This window comes from Hyla sarda, chromosome 6 (assembly GCF_029499605.1).
Source record: "Hyla sarda isolate aHylSar1 chromosome 6, aHylSar1.hap1, whole genome shotgun sequence".
NCBI classification, from domain to species: Eukaryota; Metazoa; Chordata; class Amphibia; order Anura; family Hylidae; genus Hyla; species Hyla sarda.
The window spans coordinates 80888540-80908886 of NC_079194.1; the positions used below are offsets into that span (position 1 = coordinate 80888540).

At 43.6% G+C, this 20347-nt stretch overlaps 1 protein-coding gene across 2 annotated transcripts in view; it reads right to left on the reverse strand.

The window, feature by feature from the left end:
* SLC6A11 (solute carrier family 6 member 11) overlaps nucleotides 1–20347 on the reverse strand; it is a 375576-nt gene that overhangs the window by 244719 nt on the left and 110510 nt on the right. For both annotated transcript variants that reach the window (XM_056524287.1, XM_056524288.1), the window contains exon 4: nucleotides 10972–11112. In XM_056524287.1, coding sequence (XP_056380262.1) covers nucleotides 10972–11112 — 141 coding nt within the window. The remainder of the gene's footprint in view (nucleotides 1–10971; nucleotides 11113–20347) is intronic.

Here is a 20347-nt window from a genome sequence, read left to right on the forward strand (position 1 = left end):
TCGCTAAACAAATTTTCTCTATACGTACCATCATACCTCTTGGAGCTACAAACTGCAGACTATCTCACCTGCAGCAGCGATTCGTACCACATTCATTAAAACGGACACTTCCTTACCCTACAAAGCGGCAAAAGTAAGAAAACAAGTATACAGCATTGTGTCAGATTTAAAGTTCCTCTATTAATTCCCCCCCCAAAAAAAAAGCAAAAACATTTCTTTCATACAGTACTTCCGCCTTTTCTGCCTTCCCAGTTCGGTGCTCTGCATAGCCTTAAAGGACATCTGCAGCGGGATTAACACTTATTCCCTATCCACAGGATATCCACTTAGGGGATAAGTGTTTGATCACGGGGGGTCCAACCACTGGGACCCCCTGTGATCTCCTTTACGGGGCCATGGCTGTCCCGTGCAGGGGGCGTGCCGGCCGCAGCATGACGTTGCAGCTGGCACGACTCCTCCATACATCTCTATGGGAGAGGCGGGGGGGCAGCCTTCGTGTCTCCCCACCTCCCCCATAGAACTGTATGGGGGACGGGGAGGAGATGGGGCGTCACCGTCGACCTCTAGGTCGACACTACGTGCCTTAGCGCTCACCATGAGCGCTAATGGCAGCGCCCCGTACAGGAGATCACAGGGGGTCCCAGCAGCTGGACCCCTCGCAATCAAACACTTATCCCCTATCCTGTGGATAGGGGATAAGTGTCATACCGCTGCAGTTGTCCTTTAAGACCGTTACAAGACAGGACACATGATCTGAAAATATTCTTAAAACTCCACAAGTCTCAGGACACCTTTTCTCCCTGACGAACCACTATCTCTTCCACACATAATGTATGTGTTACGATTCGGCAGGCTGGAAGTGGATCCTCTGTGTCAGCGAGGGATTGGCGTGGACCGTGTCGGTGGACCGGTTCTAAGTTGCTACTGGTTTTCACCAGAGCCTGCCGCAAAGCGGGATGGTCTTGCTGCGGCGGTAGCAACCAGGTCGTATCCACCGGCAACGGCTCAACCTCGCTGTCTGCTGAGAAGGCGTGGGACAGAAGGACTAGACAGAGGCAAGGTCAGACGTAGCAGAAGGTCGGGGCAGGCGGCAAGGTTCGTAGTCAATGTGGATAGCAGAAGATCTGGAACACAGGCTTTGGACAACACTAAACGCTTTCACTGGCACAAGGCAACAAGATCCGGCAAGGGAGTGCAGGGGAAGTGAGGTAATATGGACAGGGAGCAGGTGGAAGCTAATTAGGCTGATTGGGCCAGGCACCAATCACTGGTGCACTGGCCCTTTAAATCTTAGAGAGCTGGCGTGCGCGCGCCCTAAGGAGCGAAGCCGCACGCGCCAGGACGTGACAGCCAGGGACCGGGACAGGTGAGTGACTTGGGATGTGATTTGCGAGCGGGCGCGTCCCGCTATGCGAATCGCAACCCTGCCGGCAATGTCAGTGCAGCGCTCCCGGTCAGCGGGTCTGACCGGGGTGCTGCAGAGAGAGGGACGCCGTGAGCGCCCCGGGGAGGAGCAGGGACCCGGAGCGCTCGGCGTAACAGTATGTATTATTTTACTTTATAATCGTCTCTCTCCTTCTACAAAGCTGATTCCAATGTTTTTCCCATATACATACTCACTTTTTTCCGCTCAGATCCCTCGCTTACAGTCCTCCTCTTTCACACCGCAAGTTGTGCGCAGAAAAACTCCTCTAAAGATCTAAAGGTAACATCTCTCTGAATTGATACCTTATAGATACAGAAAGTGTAACAATTGTATAAGCATCTTCTTTTGAACACCCATAGATCCAAAAGATACTGTTACCCACTTCGACACTGTTGCTTCATCCAAGCGCTTGTCGCAACTTCTTTGCCATCGCCCCGGCAATTAGGTACGAGAACAAGCTTATATATATAGCTGTATATGCCCTGTTGCACATTACGCACTGTTCAAGAGTTTTCCCACTTCTCCTCAGCAGCTCCGAGCCTATATCTTTCCCTTGGAGGACACCACCATAGCTGCAGGAGATTATCATTTTTTACAAGAAAAAAATTCCTTGTATACAGGACAAATATTTTACCGTTCTTTTTAATTGATTTTATTCATTTTGTCCACTATTTATTAATTAAGAAATAAATAATTGTTTACATTAACGCCGGTATTATTGTATTATATCTTTCAATATCAGTAACCCATTTATGGAAAACAGGGATCCTTAATCAGTACCTGGCAGCTTAATACTAGAACTGTTTAGTGGAAGCGCTGGTATATGTATAAACATTTAAGAGAGATATGGGTCTAAACACTGCTGGATCCCCTACATTATCCCCTGACTTTTTGCGTATAAGGGATATATTTGCCTCTCACATTGAGGGGGGGGGGGAGTGCTCCCATGTTTAATGTTTTTAAATGCGTATTTATATGAAACTGAGGAAAAAATACTGTATGTTTGATTAACCCAGAAAATACACGTAACTGAGGCTTAGATTGTGATTTCATGCTTGCAATGCGTATTTATGTTAAAATGCAGGTCAGCCTACTGCTTTGCTCAGCTTGCAAAATATTGTTATGTGATAGATTTTATGGGTTTGTGCACTTCTGGCTAGAATTAGTAATGTACCAACTGTACAGAGTACTACAGGTGACAGGAGGCCACTATCTGTGGTCAGCCCGCTGATCAATGCTTTGCTCTGCTTGTAATGTGATAGCTTTTATGGGCTCATTTGCTGCTGGCTGGGATTTGAAGTGCACCAACCAGACACAGTACTGCAGGTGACAGGAGGTCACTGTCTGAGATAAGTGCACTGATTAATGCTTTGCCCAGCTTGCTTTGAAGTTCTATTGAATTTGTAAGGTTTTCTTGGATCAGTAGTTCTTGCTCTCTCTTTTAGCTTTCTCTCCTCAACATGATGTCTGCAAGACCTTTAGGCTGTGTCCTCATTGGCCAGGTAGCTGTCTGGAACACAATGAAAATCAGTGATTGGATAACATGAGATCATGTGATCTTGCTGCTAGCTGTAAGGTATGCTGGGCTACCCTGACATCATCTTAGTGTTTCAAGTACTTTCTCCTTTCATTCAGGCACCAAAAAGCCACATGTTTCTTATCCCTTCTGCTATCATTACCACAGACGCCAGGCTTTCACGAGCCAGACCTGGCAATGTTTGAAAGTTCGGCAAGCTGTTGTCACCCCAAAGTTCTGAGTGAGACCAGGTTTACCGGGCTAACCTCTAAACATTAATATATTACACTAATATTTTAAAGTGCAGTGTCCTCTCTCCACTCATCTCATATCTTAATCAAAAAACCCATTATGCACAATACCTACATTTCTAACTGGTACGATAGTACTGGTTTAACCTATTATCTCAATACAGAACACTCCTTCTGTTTTACTAGATGAACACTTTAAGCAGTCACAAGGTAAACTTGTCAGAGTAGAATTGACAACCCTCCATGTATAGTATATATAACTAATTTTCTACAAGTGGTAACTAGGTCATTTCTATCATGTCTGCGCAGCGAATGTGACATTTTCTATTCCTTCAACTATAACAAACATAAATAGTTCCGAAGGTTATTCTGACTAAAATGGAAAGCCACAAGGCAAAGAAATCAGAAATGTGAAGAAATCTTCATATTGCCCTACTTGTTCAAACAGAGGCACTGATATTGATTTAACACAAAAGGATTTACTTCTCCTGGCCCTGGCTAATCGTGAATACAGAATAAAAAAAATAAAAAAAAAAAAATATATATATATATATACAAGTCCTGGTAGGTAGAAACGGCTGACCGGCACTGCTCTATCTCTTCTCTGTATGGAAGTGATTCGCAAGGGGGACTGCGTATGGAGGTGCTCAACTACTTGGAGATGCAGACTGTCCACAAAGGGACGCCGGTCCGGCTGGATCTGATGCCGCCCTTGTGAATGCACCTTCTTACCTGTATCATTGTATATATATATATATATATATATATATATATATATATATATATAATTTTTTTTTTTTTATTTGTTTACAAATAATTGTTTAAAATTTTAAAACTGAACCAGTGGTCCTATCCCTCGGTCAATCTTATGCAGCCCACTACTCCTGTCTCCAAGATAATGGCACAGATATAAAAGTCAACAGGACCCATGGAGTATCTTGATAAATGCTCCCCTATGACAAGAGCAGACATACAAGTGTTTAAATATTTATGTTTCATGCCAAAAGTTGCATTTTTGAAGATAAGTAATTTTCTACATTTTGTCCAAAAATTCCCTTTCCATATCTATTATCATTTCTTATTTAGGTAATATGTACCAAGTAAAATAAGTATGTTATCACCATTATTTGTAATGACTCGCCCGTGTTTGACCTGAGGGGTTAAACTTCCTTGAGAGTTTTGTTTATCTTGGCTGGGACCACGCCTCTGTGCTTCAGGGTGGGGTGCAGTTTGCAGCCTATTAGAATCCTCTTGCTGGCTGTACAGGCATACATAAGGAGGTCTTTCCCAGTCATTCCTTGCCTGTGAAAGTTCTTGTAACTAACCTAGCAACCTTGTTTATATTGTTTATTCTGGTTCTGTGACTCTTGGCTCGGCTTTTGACTACCCTTTGACATTCTGTTATTGTACTTCATTCCCTCCTGGCTTGGACTCGGCTCGTTGACTGCACATTTGTGTGTGTGTGTGTGTGTGTGTTTATGGTTATTTCTGTTGGTTTTGTATACCTCCAGCTGTTCCCGACCTTTGTCAGTTTTTTGTAGTTTATTGTTTTGACTAGTGACTGCCCATCAGTTATATAGGAAGGGACCGGCTCCATGGTTGGGGACCTGCTGCCTAGGGCAGGTATGCAAGTAGGCAGGGACAGAGGGAGTGGGCAAGCTTAGGGCTGCACTCTATTCCTGCCCTACGACATTTTTCATGTATTTGCTAGAAGATCATGCATGGACACCATATAGCCAGAAAGTACGATATACAGTCATCCTACAAAGAATCAAATAGTCTCTATAAAAACATATGCATATGAAAACCAAACTGCAAAGGAAAAATAGATGCTTCTTAGGCTGCTTTCACACTATGAGCATACATCCGTTCTTAAACGTCCGCTTTAGGTTTAAAAACAGATGTATAATAATGGATGAAAAAACGGGTGCAAACAGCTGAATAAATATTCATCCGTTAAGACCCGTTATAACATCCCTCATGTATAGCTGTATAAACACCTCTGCCTACAGACTCCCACATCCCTCATGTATGGCCGTATAAACACTTTTTCCTACAGTCTCCCACAGCCGGGACAACTACCACTCCCATCATGGAATAGACTTCTTTCCATGATGGGAGTAGTAATTCCCTGGCTGCAGGAGTCTGCAGACAGCTGGGGAGGCTACATTAGTGTTTGTATTACTACCCCCATCGTGGAACAGAGTCTGTTCCATAATGGAGGTTGTAGTACAGGGGCTGAGGGATTGATCGCACCAGGTTTCCCTACTGAGACCCAATGCGATCCGAAGTAATTAAGCCAGAGAGTGGGGGGCATGCTCTGCAACCCTGCAATGCATTGTGTGTTTTAACTTTCATTTTTGAATCCCCCGCGGGGAGTCCTGAATGGCTCCTCGGTATCTCAGCGGGAGATTTAAAAATGAACATTGTGAGTAGCAGGGGGGCCATATCTATATTAAAAGCGCTGTGGGGGGGGCAAGATATATAGCGCTGCAGGGGGCAGAAATGTATCCTATATATCTAACCCCACAGCGCATTTATAATATGCCCCCTGCAGCGCATTTATAAATATATGACCCCCGCCGGCGCATTAATAAATATATACAACCTGCCGGCGCATTAATAATTATATAACCCCCTCAGCGCATGTATAATGTGGCCCCCGCAGCGCATGTATAATATACCCTCTGCAGTGCAGCACATCTATATACATATGCCACTGCAGCGCTATATGTGAAAAGCTTTCTAGCAGCAGGATCGCCCGGCCCGATGCTGTTGATAGAAATACTTTTCATACATAGCGCTGTGGCGGCATATGTTTATAGATGCGCTGGGGGGGGGCAGATAACGCTATATTTCTGCCCCCCCAGCACATCTATATACATATACCCCTGCAGCGCTATGAATGAAAAGTATTTCTATTATAGTAGCCAGCTGCTGGCACTATGCGCTGCTAATAGAAATTAATTTTTAAATCTTCCTCTGAGAGGAGAGGTCGATACCAAGGAGCCATTCAGGGTTCCCCGCGGGGATTCAAAAATGAAAATTAAAACACACCATACATCGCAGGGTTGTGGAGCTTGCCACCCGCTCCCCTGCTTAATAACTTTGGATTGCATCGGGTCTCAGAAGTGAAACCAGGTGCGATCAATCCCTCAGCCCCTGTACTACAACCCCCAGCATGGAACAGACTCTGTTCCATGATGGGGGTAGTAGTACAAACACTAATGTAGCCTCCCCAGCTGTCTGCAGACTACTGCAGCCAGGGAATTACTACTCCCATCATGGAAACAAGTCTGTTCCATGATTGGAGCAGTAGTAGTCCCTCAGCACTGCAGGAGTCTGCTGATGTCACCTCTTCTGAGCATGCTCGGAAGTAATAACGGATATTATAAAACGGGTACAAACAGATGACATGGCTCATCCATTTCCCATAGACTTCAATGTTAAAAATAACAGCTGTTAATGTATCCGTTTCTTGTGACGGAAGAAACATTAGTGCAAGAAACATTAGTGCAATTTTAACGTCCTTTAGTCAACGGATAATCAAAAAATCCCATAGGCTTTAATGGGATTTTGTAACGTACGTTTAACATCCTTTTTTAACCTCTTAAGGACATAGGACTTTCTCTAACGTCCCCGCTACCTGGGCTTTAATGCCCAAGGACGTTGGAGAACGTCCTATTGTATTTCCGGTCTCTGACGCTCGCCAGGCAGAGATTGGAAGCGGATGCCTGCTGAAATCCTTCAGCAGGCATCCAGGGCAAACACCGAGGGGGGCCATGTAGGCCCCCCATGCCCTTGCGATCTGCGGTGATGCCGGGCTGATAGGGTCTCTGGGACCCGATCGCCCGGTAATTTTGCATGATCCCGGTTGTCACAGACAGCCAGGACCATGCTGGAGTATAGGAGTGAGGTGGCAAGCCTGCCACCTCCTCCTATCCCCTGCGATCCATCGGTTAGCTAACCGGCCAATCGCAGGGGGGGGGGGGCGGTTACTTCCTCCCGCCCTGCCCGGGCCCTGGAAGTCTGGAGAGGACGGGAGGAAGACCTGAGGACGAGGCGGGGGACGGGGGAGTGCTGGGGCCCGGCCCCGGTACTTACCTCGTCCCTGAAGTCCCGGATCCCGGCGATGAAGACGGCGGCGGCGACAGGTGAGTTCCTCTTCAGCCGTGGTCGGGCCTTTTACAGCAATGCACATCGCCGTAAAGCGACATGCATTGCTGTAATGGGACCCTGTATACTACAACTCCCAGCATGACCAGCCAGCCCTTGGCGTCTGGGCATGCTGGGAGTTGCAGTTTTGCAACATCTGGAGGTCCACAGTTTGGAGACCACTGTGCCCTTCCAGATGTTGCAAAACTACACATCCTCAGCATGCCCTTACTGTCCAGGCATGCTGGGAGTTGTAGTTCTGTAACATCTGGCCCTTCAGATGTTGCAGAACTACAACTCCCAGCATGCCTGGACAGTTTTGGCATACTGGGAGTTGTAGTTTTGCAACATTTGGAAGGGCACAGATTGGGAACCACTGTATTAGTGGTCTGCAAACTGTAGTCCTCCAGATGTTGCAAAACTACAACTCCAAGCATGCTGGGAGTTGTAGTTCGGCAACATCTGGCTCTAAAGATGTTGCCAAACTACTACTTCCAGCATGCCTGAGAATGTTTGGGGGTAGTGGTTTTGCAACAACTGGAGGCACACTGGTTGGGAAACATTGTCTGTTTCCTAACTCAGTGTTTCCCAACCCGTGTGCCTCCAGCTGTTGCAAAACTATAACTACCAGCATGCACTGATAGACTGTGCATGCTGGGAGTTGTAGTTTTGCAACAGCTGGAGGTCCCCCCCCCCCCCCTGTGGGGCTTACAGTGAGTATCAGGCTGCAAGTTTGCGATGCAGCAAATTTTGCGCGGCAGCTCAAACTCGTACCGGGAAACTCGCTGTAATCCCCCGCCTGTGTGACTGTACCCTAAAAACACTACACTACACTAACACAAAATAAAATAAAAAGTAAAAAACACTACATATACACATACCCCTACACAGCCCCCCTCCCCAATAAAAATGAAAAACGTCTGGTACGCCACTGTTTCCAAAATGGAGCCTCCAGCTATTGCAAAACAACAACTCCCAGTATTGCCGGACAGCCATTGACTGTCCAAGCATGCTGGTAGTTTTTCAACAGCTGGAGTCACCCTGTTTGGGAATCACTGGCGTAGAATACCCCTATGTCCACCCCTATGCAAATTCCTAATTCAGGCCTCAAATGCACATGGCGCTCTCACTTTGGAGCCCTGTCGTATTTCAAGGCAACAGTTTAGGGTCACATATGGGGTATCGCCATACTCGGGAGAAATTGTGTTACAAATTTTGGGGGGCTTTTTCTCCTTTAACCCCTTATGAAAAGGTGAAGTTGGGGTCTACAACAGCATGTTAGTGTAAAAAAATTAATTTTTTACACTAACACGCTGGTGTTGCCCTATACTGTTCATTTTGACAAGAAGTAAAAGGGAAAAAAGCCCCCCAAAATTTGTAATGCAACTTCTCCCGACTACGGAGATACCCCATATGTGGGAGCAAAGAGCTCTGGGGGTGCACAACAAGGCCTAGAAGGGAGAGTGCACCATGTACATTTGAGGTGATTTGCACAGGAGTGGCTGATTGTTACAGCGGTTTTGACAAACGCAAAAAAAAAAAAAAAATCAATGCGCACAGTGACAGCACCTGAGCCAGAAGGATCGCTGCGCAATGACGAGTGATGTCCCCAACACGACATCACCGTCAGTGCGCACAGTGACAGCGCTGGAGCCAGAAGGATCGCGGACCTCGGGAACAGGTAATTATAACACCGGGGATGGGGGAGGTGATGGGGCAGCTGTGGTGTTTGTACTCAGGAGGACTGTGTATAGAAGCGAAGTGGGGACCAGATAACGCTATACGTCTGGTCCCCACTTCGCTTCTATATACATATGCCTCTGAAGTGTTATCACTGACAAGCATTAGTCATTGATAGCGCTTCAGAGGCATATGTGCATAGATGTGCTGTGCGGGGAGCATATATAATATATATCTACATGCATTGCGGTGAGTATATGATTGCGCTGTGCGGGGGGCATATATATATATACACATGCGCTTATTTATATGATAGCGCCGGGGGGGGGGAATATATACTGTATGCTGCTGGGGGCTTATGATCGTGCTGCGGGTGGCATATATATATGATAGTGCCGGGGGGAATATATACTGAATGCTGCTGGGGGCTTATGAACGCGCTACGGGCGGCATATATATATGAAAGCGCCGGGGGGAATATATACTGTCACGATTCGGCTTACAGGTTGTGGATCCACTGTGTCAGCGAGGGATTGGCGTGGACCGTGCTGGTGGACCGGTTCTAAGAGGCTACTGGTGTTCGCCAGAGCCCGCAGAAAAGCGGGATGGTCTTGCTGCGGCAGTAGCAACCAGGTCGTATCCACTAGCAATGGCTCAACCTCGCTGACTGCTGAGAAGGCGTGGGACAGAAGGACTAGGCAGAGGCAAGGTCAGACGTAGCAGAAGGTCGGGGCAGGCGGCAAGGTTCGTAGTCAATATGGATAGCAGGAGATCAGGTAACACAGGCTTGGACAACACTAAACGCTTTCACTGGCACAAGGCAACAAGATCCGGCAAGGGAGTGCAGGGGAAGTGATGTGATATAGCCAGGGAGCAGGTGGAAGCTAATCAAGCTAATTGGGCCAGGCACCAATCATTGGTGCACTGGCCCTTTAAGTCTCAGAGAGCTGGCGCGCGCGCGCCCTAGAGAGCGGAGCCGCGCGCGCCAGCACATGGCAGCCGGGGACCGGGACGGGTAAGTGACTTGGGATGCGATTCGCGAGCGGGCGCGTCCCGCTATGCGAATCGCATCCCCGCCGGCAATGTCAGTGCAGCGCTCCCGGTCAGCGGATCTGACCGGGGCGCTGCAGGGAGAGAGACGCCGTGAGCGCTCCGGGGAGGAGCAGGGACCCGGAGCGCTCGGCGTAACATATACTGTATATATATATATATATATATATATATACATGCGCTGTGGTGTGTATTTCCAACCTGTGCGATACAATTTTTTTTGCCGTGCGACACATCAGGGAGAGAAATACACGAAGTAAATCAAGAAACACTCAGAGATAAACCTGACACTCTTAGTAAATGTGTTAAAATCACTTCCACTCAATTCCAGTTATAAAGTGGAACTTAAAACAATTACATATTATTAAAGGGGGTATCCAGGAATAGAAAAATAGAGCTACTTTCTTTCAAAAACCGCTCCCCGTCTGTCTCCAGGTTGGGTGTAATTCTGCAGCTCAGTTCTATTGAAGTTAACAGAGCCATTTTGTAATACCACACCCAACCTGGGGACAGACGTTGAGCTGTTTTTGAAAGAAATTAGCTCTGTTTTTCTATTCCTAGATAGCCCCTTTAACATCTGTTTTTTTGAGAAAAAGAGAACACATTTTTTTTTTGCTGTTGAAAAGATGAGACCTAGAACTGTTTGCTAAACAAAAAACAAACATTGCTTGTAGTACAGTATTTATTTCTCTATTGACTTTTATATATCATCTGGTAGTAACATTATTTGGCACAAAAAATTATAAAATGCATGAAAAACACAATGAAACAGAAACTTCTAATACAACTCCATTTAGAAAATACCAAGTAGAATGTATTAAACACAACGCTTTAAATAATTCCATACACATTGATTATTATTATTTATGTAGAATGTTAAATCATTGTGTTACCTGTATTCCATTTGTGTCCACATGTGGCCCAGGGCAGTTCAGCAGAAAAGCAATTAAATAAATAGAAAATTGCCCAAGCTAATATAATGATGTAATAGACGTTTAAATGCGCTTCAATCACCTGGGTAGCATAACCGATGCCTACAAAGAAAATGGAAAATAATATGTGTTACTAGCGCAGTGAATAGGATCAGAGCAGAGGATTAGAAAACAGGAGGAACAATGATAAGATATCCCAGGACATTTATTACCAGCAATGGAGGGGATTCTCTTAAAGGAAAACTGTCACCTTGATCACCCACACTAAACCCAATACACTGGGTTATAGTGTGGGTGACTAGGAATCCAAAGAGGGGTCACTTATTATAACCGGCACTGTGGTTTCTGAAATATTGACTGGCTAAGTTCCCCTTCTGAATTCAGGGAGTCGCACGCAGGAGGTGGGACCCTGCCGGCTGGCCGCCCCTGCTTTTTTTCATCTTCTCAATCAGTCATCCCTTTAGTTAGCATATTCTGCGACTCCACGCCCTAGTGACGTGAGTCGCATGTCACGTGAGCGCTGCGCTCTATCGGTAGAGTGCATGCGCAGGCAGTTTACATACAACTCTCACATAACTACAGCTCTCACATGACTGCTTTCAGCTGTCAGAGCTCAGGACATGAGAGCTGTATGTAAACGCTATATGTAAACTGCCGGCGACATGAGAGCTCTATGTAAACGATATATGTAAACTGTCTGATCACGGGGGTCCAGCTGCTGCCACCCCCCCGCGATCTCCCACAGCACCCGGCGTTCTAAACAAATGCTGGGTTCCTGCGGCAGTGGTCATGATGTCATGGTCACGCCCCTTGTGACATCATGCCATGCCCCCTCCATTCATGTTTATGGGAGAGGGCTTGTCGGCCAACACGTCCCCTCCCATAGACATGAATGGAGGGGGTGTGGCATGACCTCACGAGGGGGCATGGCCGTGACATGACGATCATGGACTCTGGCTCTGAGCGTTCATTTGTTGCTGGCGCACCTGGGTTCCGCTTTAAGGCTGATTTCACAAAACAGTATTCTACATCAGTATTTTACATCAGTATTATACATCGGTATTTAACATCAGTATTATGTCAGTATTTTATATCAGTATCATACATTCATATTTTATATCAGTATTATACATCGGTATTTTACATCAATATTCTAAGTCAGTATTTTACATCAGTATTATACATTAGTATTTTACATCAGTATTATACATCGATTTTTCCCATCAGTATTATAGGTCATTATTTTACATCAGTATTGTATGTCAGTATTTGTAAGCCAAATTCAGAAAAAAAAGTAATGGGAAGATTTGTATCTTTTCCATGTTTTGGACCCACTCCTGGTTTTGACTTACAAATACTGATGCAAAACATTGGGGGCAAATACTGACATGTAAATCAAGCCTTAGTTATAGTAGTGTAATTTACAGTATGAATATTACATGTCTGTTCATTTAAAGGGCTGAGTTTACACACAGTGCAGGGAATATTCAAAGACTTGTGCTATCAGGACTGTTTTATTAGTGTCATTAATAGTGTTATTAGTGCCAGATTTTCAGAAGTGGGGCATGGCTTTTGAAAACTTGGGGCAGGTTTGTCCCACGGCCAAAACAACAGCAACTAAAAAAAGAACAAAAAATAGAGTACATAATTTAATACCAGGTATACTTAGTATTAACTGCAACACTTTTGTGCACCAGAAAGTTGCTATACACCTTAGAAAATAAGGTCATAATAGCACAAAAAGCCTAGCCACGCTTTTTAACAAAAATTGGCTAAGGCTGGGTTCACACCTCGTTTTGTACTTACGGCTCCCGTATACGGCTGGGAGGAGGGGTGGGCGGGGCTTAATCACGGCACCCGCACTCAACCGTATAGGGGAACCTTATTTAATGCATGTCTATGAGCCAACTGCAGTGAACCGCAACCTCTGGTCGGCTGCGTTTTCAGCCGTATGCGTTTTCCCGACTGCAGGCAAAAACGTGGTCAAGCGGGTTTTTGCCTACGGTCGGGAAACCGCATACGGCCGAAAACGCAGCCAACCGGAGGCTGCGGTTCACTCCGGTCGGCTCATGGACATGCATTAAATACGTTTCCCCTATACGGCTGAGTGCGGGTGCCGCGATTAAGCCCCACCCACCCCTCCTCCCAGCCATATACGGGAGCCGTAAGTACAAAACGAGGTGTGAACCCAGCCTAACAGGGCGCTAAATCAGGTGCTAAATATCTGAATATGTGGCACTAATAGTATGCAGCTACAGCAAAAAAAAAAGTGGGAAATTTATCAAAACCTGTGTAGAGGAGGAGTGGGGCAGCTGCCCATAGCAACCAATCAGATTGCTGCTTTTCTTTTTCAAAGGCCTTTTTATTAAAAATGAAAGAAGCAATCTTATTGGTTGCTATGGGCACCACTCCTCCTCTACACAGAATTTGATAAATCTCCCCCAAGGTGTACTAAATTCTTTGAATATCTCCTCCAGTATTTTAGTCAGTATTTTACGTCCTTGGGAAGAGGGGGCAGATTTATCAAGTGTCGTGTAGGTCTTTTTACAATTTTAATTTGTGGGGTGGAAACGTGTATGGAGGCCAAATGTGTTTAATGCTGCAGTGCATGTGATATGTAATAAATATGGGGCTGGTACGCATTTTTTTACTTCAGCACACCACTTTTTAACCCGTTTACACCAAAACATACCACTTTATACAGTGCTGTCCAGCTTCGTAAGACAGGCCTGGGCTTGTGTAATTTGGGACAAATTGAGGGTTTTGTGACAAATTGTGCAACAAATCGCTATCATAAATCTATTAATTTATTAGTAGCTGCATTAGGCAGGAACTCCACTGAGGATTTTTTGCAAAAACGCTGAAAAAAAACGGCAATTTTCCCACACAGCGTTTTTTCAGTGAAAAAATGCTGCATCCAGATGTTAGCTGCAAGTCAATAGTAAACTGCAAAATGCCAGATTCACTTGGCGTTTTTCAATTTGTAGTTTTTTTTAATCCTTTTGGCATTTTTCAGCAATTTCGGGCTCAGAGGCTGGATTTTCAAAACGCTCGACAAAACCTAGTTTGGCGTTTTTTGCCCTGAAATCATGGCGTTTTCCTCCCATAGAAGTCTATGGGAGAGCAAAAACGCAAAAGAAAACGCCATGTTGGTTTTAAATTTTGCGTTTTTGCAGGTTTTTATTCTTTTTTGGACTTTAGCGATCCAAAAAAATTATGGAGATACCTTTTTTATAAAAATTTCGTAGGGTACCATAAAAAAAAAATCATAAAAAAAGATACAGCAGTGATGGAAAAAAAATGTATCTTTTTTTGTTATGAAATGTTTATTAATTTTTAAACAGGGATCAATTTATGTGGGCGGGTAAAGCACTAAAAATGTAGCCGACAATAATAAAAACGTAGTGTGTGTGTGTGTGTTTTTCACAGTTTTTTTTTACATTTTTAGGTAGTACTGCTACTCCCAGAATGGAACACACTGTTCCATGATGGGAGTAGTAGTACCTGTCCTAATTGACAGATCGCCAGGGTTCGTTGCGATCCTCTTGTGTAACGTATAGATGCGGTCGGCAGCTCTTCTCTGGTCCCCTGCACTGACGTATATATACACATATTCATATTTCCAGCAGAGAGCTGTGATTGGCTAGATGGTTCCAGCCAATCACAACTCTAGGAATATGTGTATATATATGGCAGTGCAGGGGACCATAGAAGAGCGCCGGCCGCATCCATACATTATACTGGAGGATCACAGCGGGTGTCAGGAGTGATACCCGCTGTGATCTTTCCTTAACTACAAGTACTACTACTCCCAACATGGAATAAACTCTGCTCCATGCTGGGAGCTGTAGTATCTGCATTAATAGACAGATCGCAGCAGGTGTCAGAAATTACACTCGCTGCGATCTGTCTATTAATGCAGGTACTACAGCTCCCAGCATGGAGCAGAGTGTGCTCCATGTTGGGAGTAGTAGTACCTGCAGTTAAGGACACATCACAGTGGGTGTCACTACTGACACCCGCTGTGATCGTCCTGTCTATAGCAGAGATGCAGAGCGGCTGTATACATCGCTCGCATCCCTGCTCTGCACTATACTACGGGCCGGCCACTCATTCATTCATATTTTCCTCAGAGCTGTGATTGGCTGCAACCATCCGGCCAATCACCACTCTGGGTGGAAAATATGAATGGCCAGTGATGCGAATAGAGCAGGGATGTGAGCGCTGTATAGAGCCACATCACTGCTATATTATGGACGATCGCATGGGGTGTCAGATTGACACCCTGGGCAATATGTCTATAGTACAGGTACTACTACTAAATGTATTTAACTAAATGTTTATTTTTTATCACAAAATGTTAATATTTTTTTTTATAAAGTGTGTGTGTTTAACTTTTTTTTCTCTTTTTTTTCTTCCAATTTTTATGTAGTACTACTACTCCCAGCATGGAACACACTGTTCCATGCTGGGAGTAGTAGTACTACATAAAAAATGTATAAAAAAAAAAGAGAGAGAAAAAAAAGTTAAACACACACACACTTTATAAAAAAATGTATTAAAATTTTGTGATAAAAAATAAACATTTAGTTAAATACATTTTTACATCCCTACTGCATCCTTTTTTTTTTTTGTTTTGTTTTTTGTGGTACCCAACTATTTTGGAAAAAAAAAACGCAAAAGGGGCCAAAAAAGGCAAATTCCACAAAAAGGTAAAAACGCCAGAAAAATTTTTAAAACGCAGGGGAAAACTGGCAGTTTTCTGGCATTTTTTCGGTCATTTTTATGCCACAAAAATCGCAGGGCAAAAATCTCAGTGGAGTCCTAGCTTTACAGTTACTAGAAGTATCTGTATCACAACACACCTTGATTTCTTGTGTAAACCTAAAGTGGCAGGAAAAGTCACAAATTTTACACTAAGACAAATCACTAAGATAGTGCAGGGCATGTGATAAGTACGGTGTTGATCACATTTCTTACTTCAATACTCCACTTTGTATGTTTTTGGGCAACTTTTTCAAACGTGCGGCTTTAACCACTTAGGGACCATGGGCGTACAGGTATGCCCTGACGGCCTGGTACTTAACCCCTTAAGGATGTAGGGTTTTTCAGTTTTTTTCAGCGAAACGGAAAAAAAATTAATTGTGCGACAAAATTGAAGAAAAAATTTAATTTCGTAAATTTTGGGGGCTTCCGTTTCTACGCAGTGCATTTTTCGGTAAAAATAACACCTTATCTTTATTCTGTAGGTCCATACGGTTAAAATGATACCCTACTTATATAGGTTGGATATTGTCGTACTTCATAACTACATGCAGGAAAATTTATATGTTAAAAATTCTCATCTTCTAACCCCTATAACTTTTTTTGTTTTTCCACGTACGGGCTGGTATGAGGACTCATTTTTTGCGCCATGTTCTGAAGTTTTTATCGGTACCATTTTTATATTGATCGGAATTTTTGATCGCTTTTTATTAATTTTTTCACGTTATGAAAAGTGACCAAAAATACACTATTTTGGACTTTGGATTTTTTTTTGCGCACATGCCATTGACCGTGCAATTTAATTAACTATATATTTTTATAGTTCGGACATTTTCGCACGCGGCGATACCACATATGTTTATTTTTATTTTTATTTACACAGTTTTTTTTTATGGGAAAAGGGGGTGATTCAAACTTTTATTAGGGAAAGGGTTAAATGACCTTTGTTAACTTTTTTTTTTGACTTTTTTTTTGCAGTGCTATAGCTCCCATAGGGAGCTATAGCACTGAACACACTGATCTTCTATGCTGATCCCTGCAAAGCTATAGCTTTGCACGGATCAGTCAGATAGGGGCTCGATTGCTCAAGCCTGCGGAGGCAGGTAAGGAGACCTCCGCCTGCATCCCAGCTGATTGGAAAATTGTGACTGAGCTGCCGGGAAGCGTTTACTTTTGCTTTCAGACGCGGCGGTCAACTTTGATCGCCGCGTCTGAAGGGTTAACAGCGTGCGGCACAACGATCGATGCCGCACGCTGTTAGCCCAGGTTCTCGGCTGTGATTAGCAGCCGGGACCGACCCGGTGTGATGCGGGGTCACGGTGTAGGGCGTACAGGTGTAGGGCGTACACCGGGCGTAGGGCTTACAGGTACGCCCTACGTCCTTAAGGAGTTAAGGACCAAGAGAGTACCTGAACGCCCATGGGAATTTCGGCATTTGCGGACAGCCACTGACTTTCCAGGCATGCTGGGAGTTTAGCAACTCGGGAGCAATTGCACTACAAATTTTGGGAGGCTTTTTCTCCTTTTACCCCTTATGAAAACGTAAAGTTGGGGTCTATATCTCCTTTTACCCCTTATGAAAACGTAAAGTTGGGGTCTATACCAGCATGTTATTGTGAAAAAATGTAATTTTTTTAAACTAACATGCTGATCTTGCCCCATACTTTTCATTTTCACAAGAGCTAAAAGGAAAAAAAAGACCTCAAAAGTTTGTAACTTAATTTCGTATGTAAATACCCCATATGTGGACCTAAAATGCTCTTCGGGCACACAACAGGGCTCAGGAGTGAGAGCACACTATGTACAATTGATGATTTGCACAGGGGTGGCTGATTTTACAGCGGTTCTGACATAAACGCAAAAAAATAAATACCCACATGTGACCCCATTTTGCAAACTACACCCCTCACGGAACATAACCAGGGGTATAATAAGCCTTAACACCCCATAGGTGTTTTACAATTGTTTTTAAATTTGGATGTGAAAATCAGAAATAAATTTTTTTCACTAAAATGCTGGTGTTACCCTAAATTTTTCATTTTCACAAGGGAAAATAAGAAAAAACCCATTGAAGTAATTGACGGCCATGAGTGTATACAAAGACCCCATGGTGCCAGAACAGTGGACCCCCCCACATGTGACCCCCATTTTGGAAACTACACCCCTCACGTAATGTAATAGGGGGTGCGGTGAGCATTTACACCACACAGGTGTCTGACAGATTTTTGGAACAGTGGTCCGTGAAAATAAAAAAAATAATTTTTCATTTGCACAGCCCAGTGTTCCAAAGATCTGTCAAACACGAGTAGGTTTAAATGCTCACTACACCCCTTATTAAATTCTGTGAGGGGTGTAGTTTCCAAAATGGGGTCACATGTGGGGGGGGGGTCCACTCTTCTGGCACCATGGGGGCTTTGTAAACGCACATGGCCCCTTACTTTCATTCCAAATAAATTCTCTCTCCAAAAGCTCAATGGTGCTCCTTCTCTTCTGAGCATTGTAGTTCGCCTGCAGAGCACTTTCCAGAAATGGTGTTACAAATTTTTCTCCTATTACCCCTTGTAAAAATGAAAAATTTGGGGTAACACAAGCATTTTAGTGAAAAAATTCACATTTTTCAATTTCATGTCCAACTTTAGCAGAAATTTTTCAAGTAACTGAGGGTTGTTAAGGCTCACTATACCCCTTGCTACATTCCTTGAGGGGTGCAGTTTCTCAAATAGTGTGATAAGTGTTTTTTTTTTTTGCTGTTATGGCACCATAGGGGCTTCATAAATGCGACATGCCCCCCCAAGAACAATTTTTAATCTTTCAAAATTCTAAATGTGGCTCCTTTTCTTCTGAGCATTGCAGTGCATCATCAGAGCATTTTACGTCCACATATGGGGTATTTCCATACTCAAAAGAAATGGGGTTACAAATTTTGGGGGGAATTTTCTCCTATTACCTCTTGTAAAAATGGTAAATTTGGGATAAAAAAACTGTGGTGTTAAGGCTCACTGGACCCCTTGTTAGGTGCCTTGAGGGGTGTAGTTTCCAAAATAGTATGCCATGTGCTGTTATGGCACGATAGGTGCTTCCTAAATGTGACATGCCACCCAAAAAACATTTCATCAAAATTCACTCCAAAATCTCATTGTCGCTCCATCCCTTCTAGTCCTCTAGTGCATGCAATGAACACTTTACATCCACATATGAGGTATTCACTTACTCGAGAGAAATTGGGTTAAAAATTTCGGGGGGCTTTTTCTCCTTTTACCCCTTGTAAAAATTCAAAAACTGGGACTACAAGAACATGCAAGTGTAAAAAATTTAGATTTTGAATTTTCTCCTTCACTTTGCTGCTATTCCTGTGAAACACTGGTTTACAAACAATGGTTAACAAACTTTCTGAATGTCATCTTGAATACTTTGAGGGGTGCAGTTTTTATAATGGGGTCATTAAAGGGGTATTTCTAATATGAAGGCCCCTCAAATCAACTTCAAAACTGGACTGGTCCCTGAAATATTTGTGAAAAATTGGAAGATTGCATCTGAAATTTGAAGCCCTCTGATGTCTTCCAAAAGTAAAAACATGTAAACTTTATGATGCAAACATAAAGTAGACATATTGGGGGAGATTTATCAAAGGATTTAGACTGTTTTTTCCTGACTAAATTTGTCTCACAGAAAGTCGCAGTCTAAATATGTGCGACTTTTCTGCGACTTTTGCTCTAGAGGATTTTTAGGACATGATGCATGCAAGTCTATTTTAGACGGAAATGCATTGGAAAATGCATTGGTGCTGAATTTATCAAGTGCGACTTTTGTGCGACAAGTCGCATCTGCCCAAAATACACTGAAATGTCAGACCATGTTGGAGCAGGTCTAAATGCAGTTTAAGCTGTAGACCCTGAAGTCTGAGCACAGAATTTATCAAGGTCTGTGAGACCTTTGATAAATTAGGAGCACAATAGACAGGAGACTACCACATACGCTGGTCTATAATCATACCCAGAATAGACTAGATTAGTAAATGTCCCCATTGTATATGTGAATCCATATATAATTTATTTGGAATGTCTATTTTCCTTACAAGCAGAGAGCTTCAAAGTGAGAAAAATGCTAATTTTTCAAGAAATGATGCAAGTATCGACAAAACTTTACCACTATGTTAAAGTAGAATTATCAATCCTGATCCCAGCATCTATAGTGTTGACAGGGGAGTCGCGGGTCGCCATTGGTTGCTATGGCAGCAGGAGGTCAGATGATGACCTCCTGTCTGCCAGCTATGGAAGCATGTGAGATCCAACCACAGGCTGGATCGCACAGGCAGCAGTATGTGCAGCCGATCAGGCTATACTGTGCTGCAGTTCAAATGTATTGCAGCATAGTATAACCTGTAAAAAGCTAAAAAAAATAAAGTTCTTCAATAAAAGTAGAGTATAAAAAAAAGCCCCTTTCCTAATAAAAGCCCTATATTGTCATAAAAAAAAACACAAATCATATACATATTAGGTATTGCCACATACATAATGATGTGTACTATAAAGCTATAATGTAAATTATCCTGCACGGTGAATGCCATAAAAAA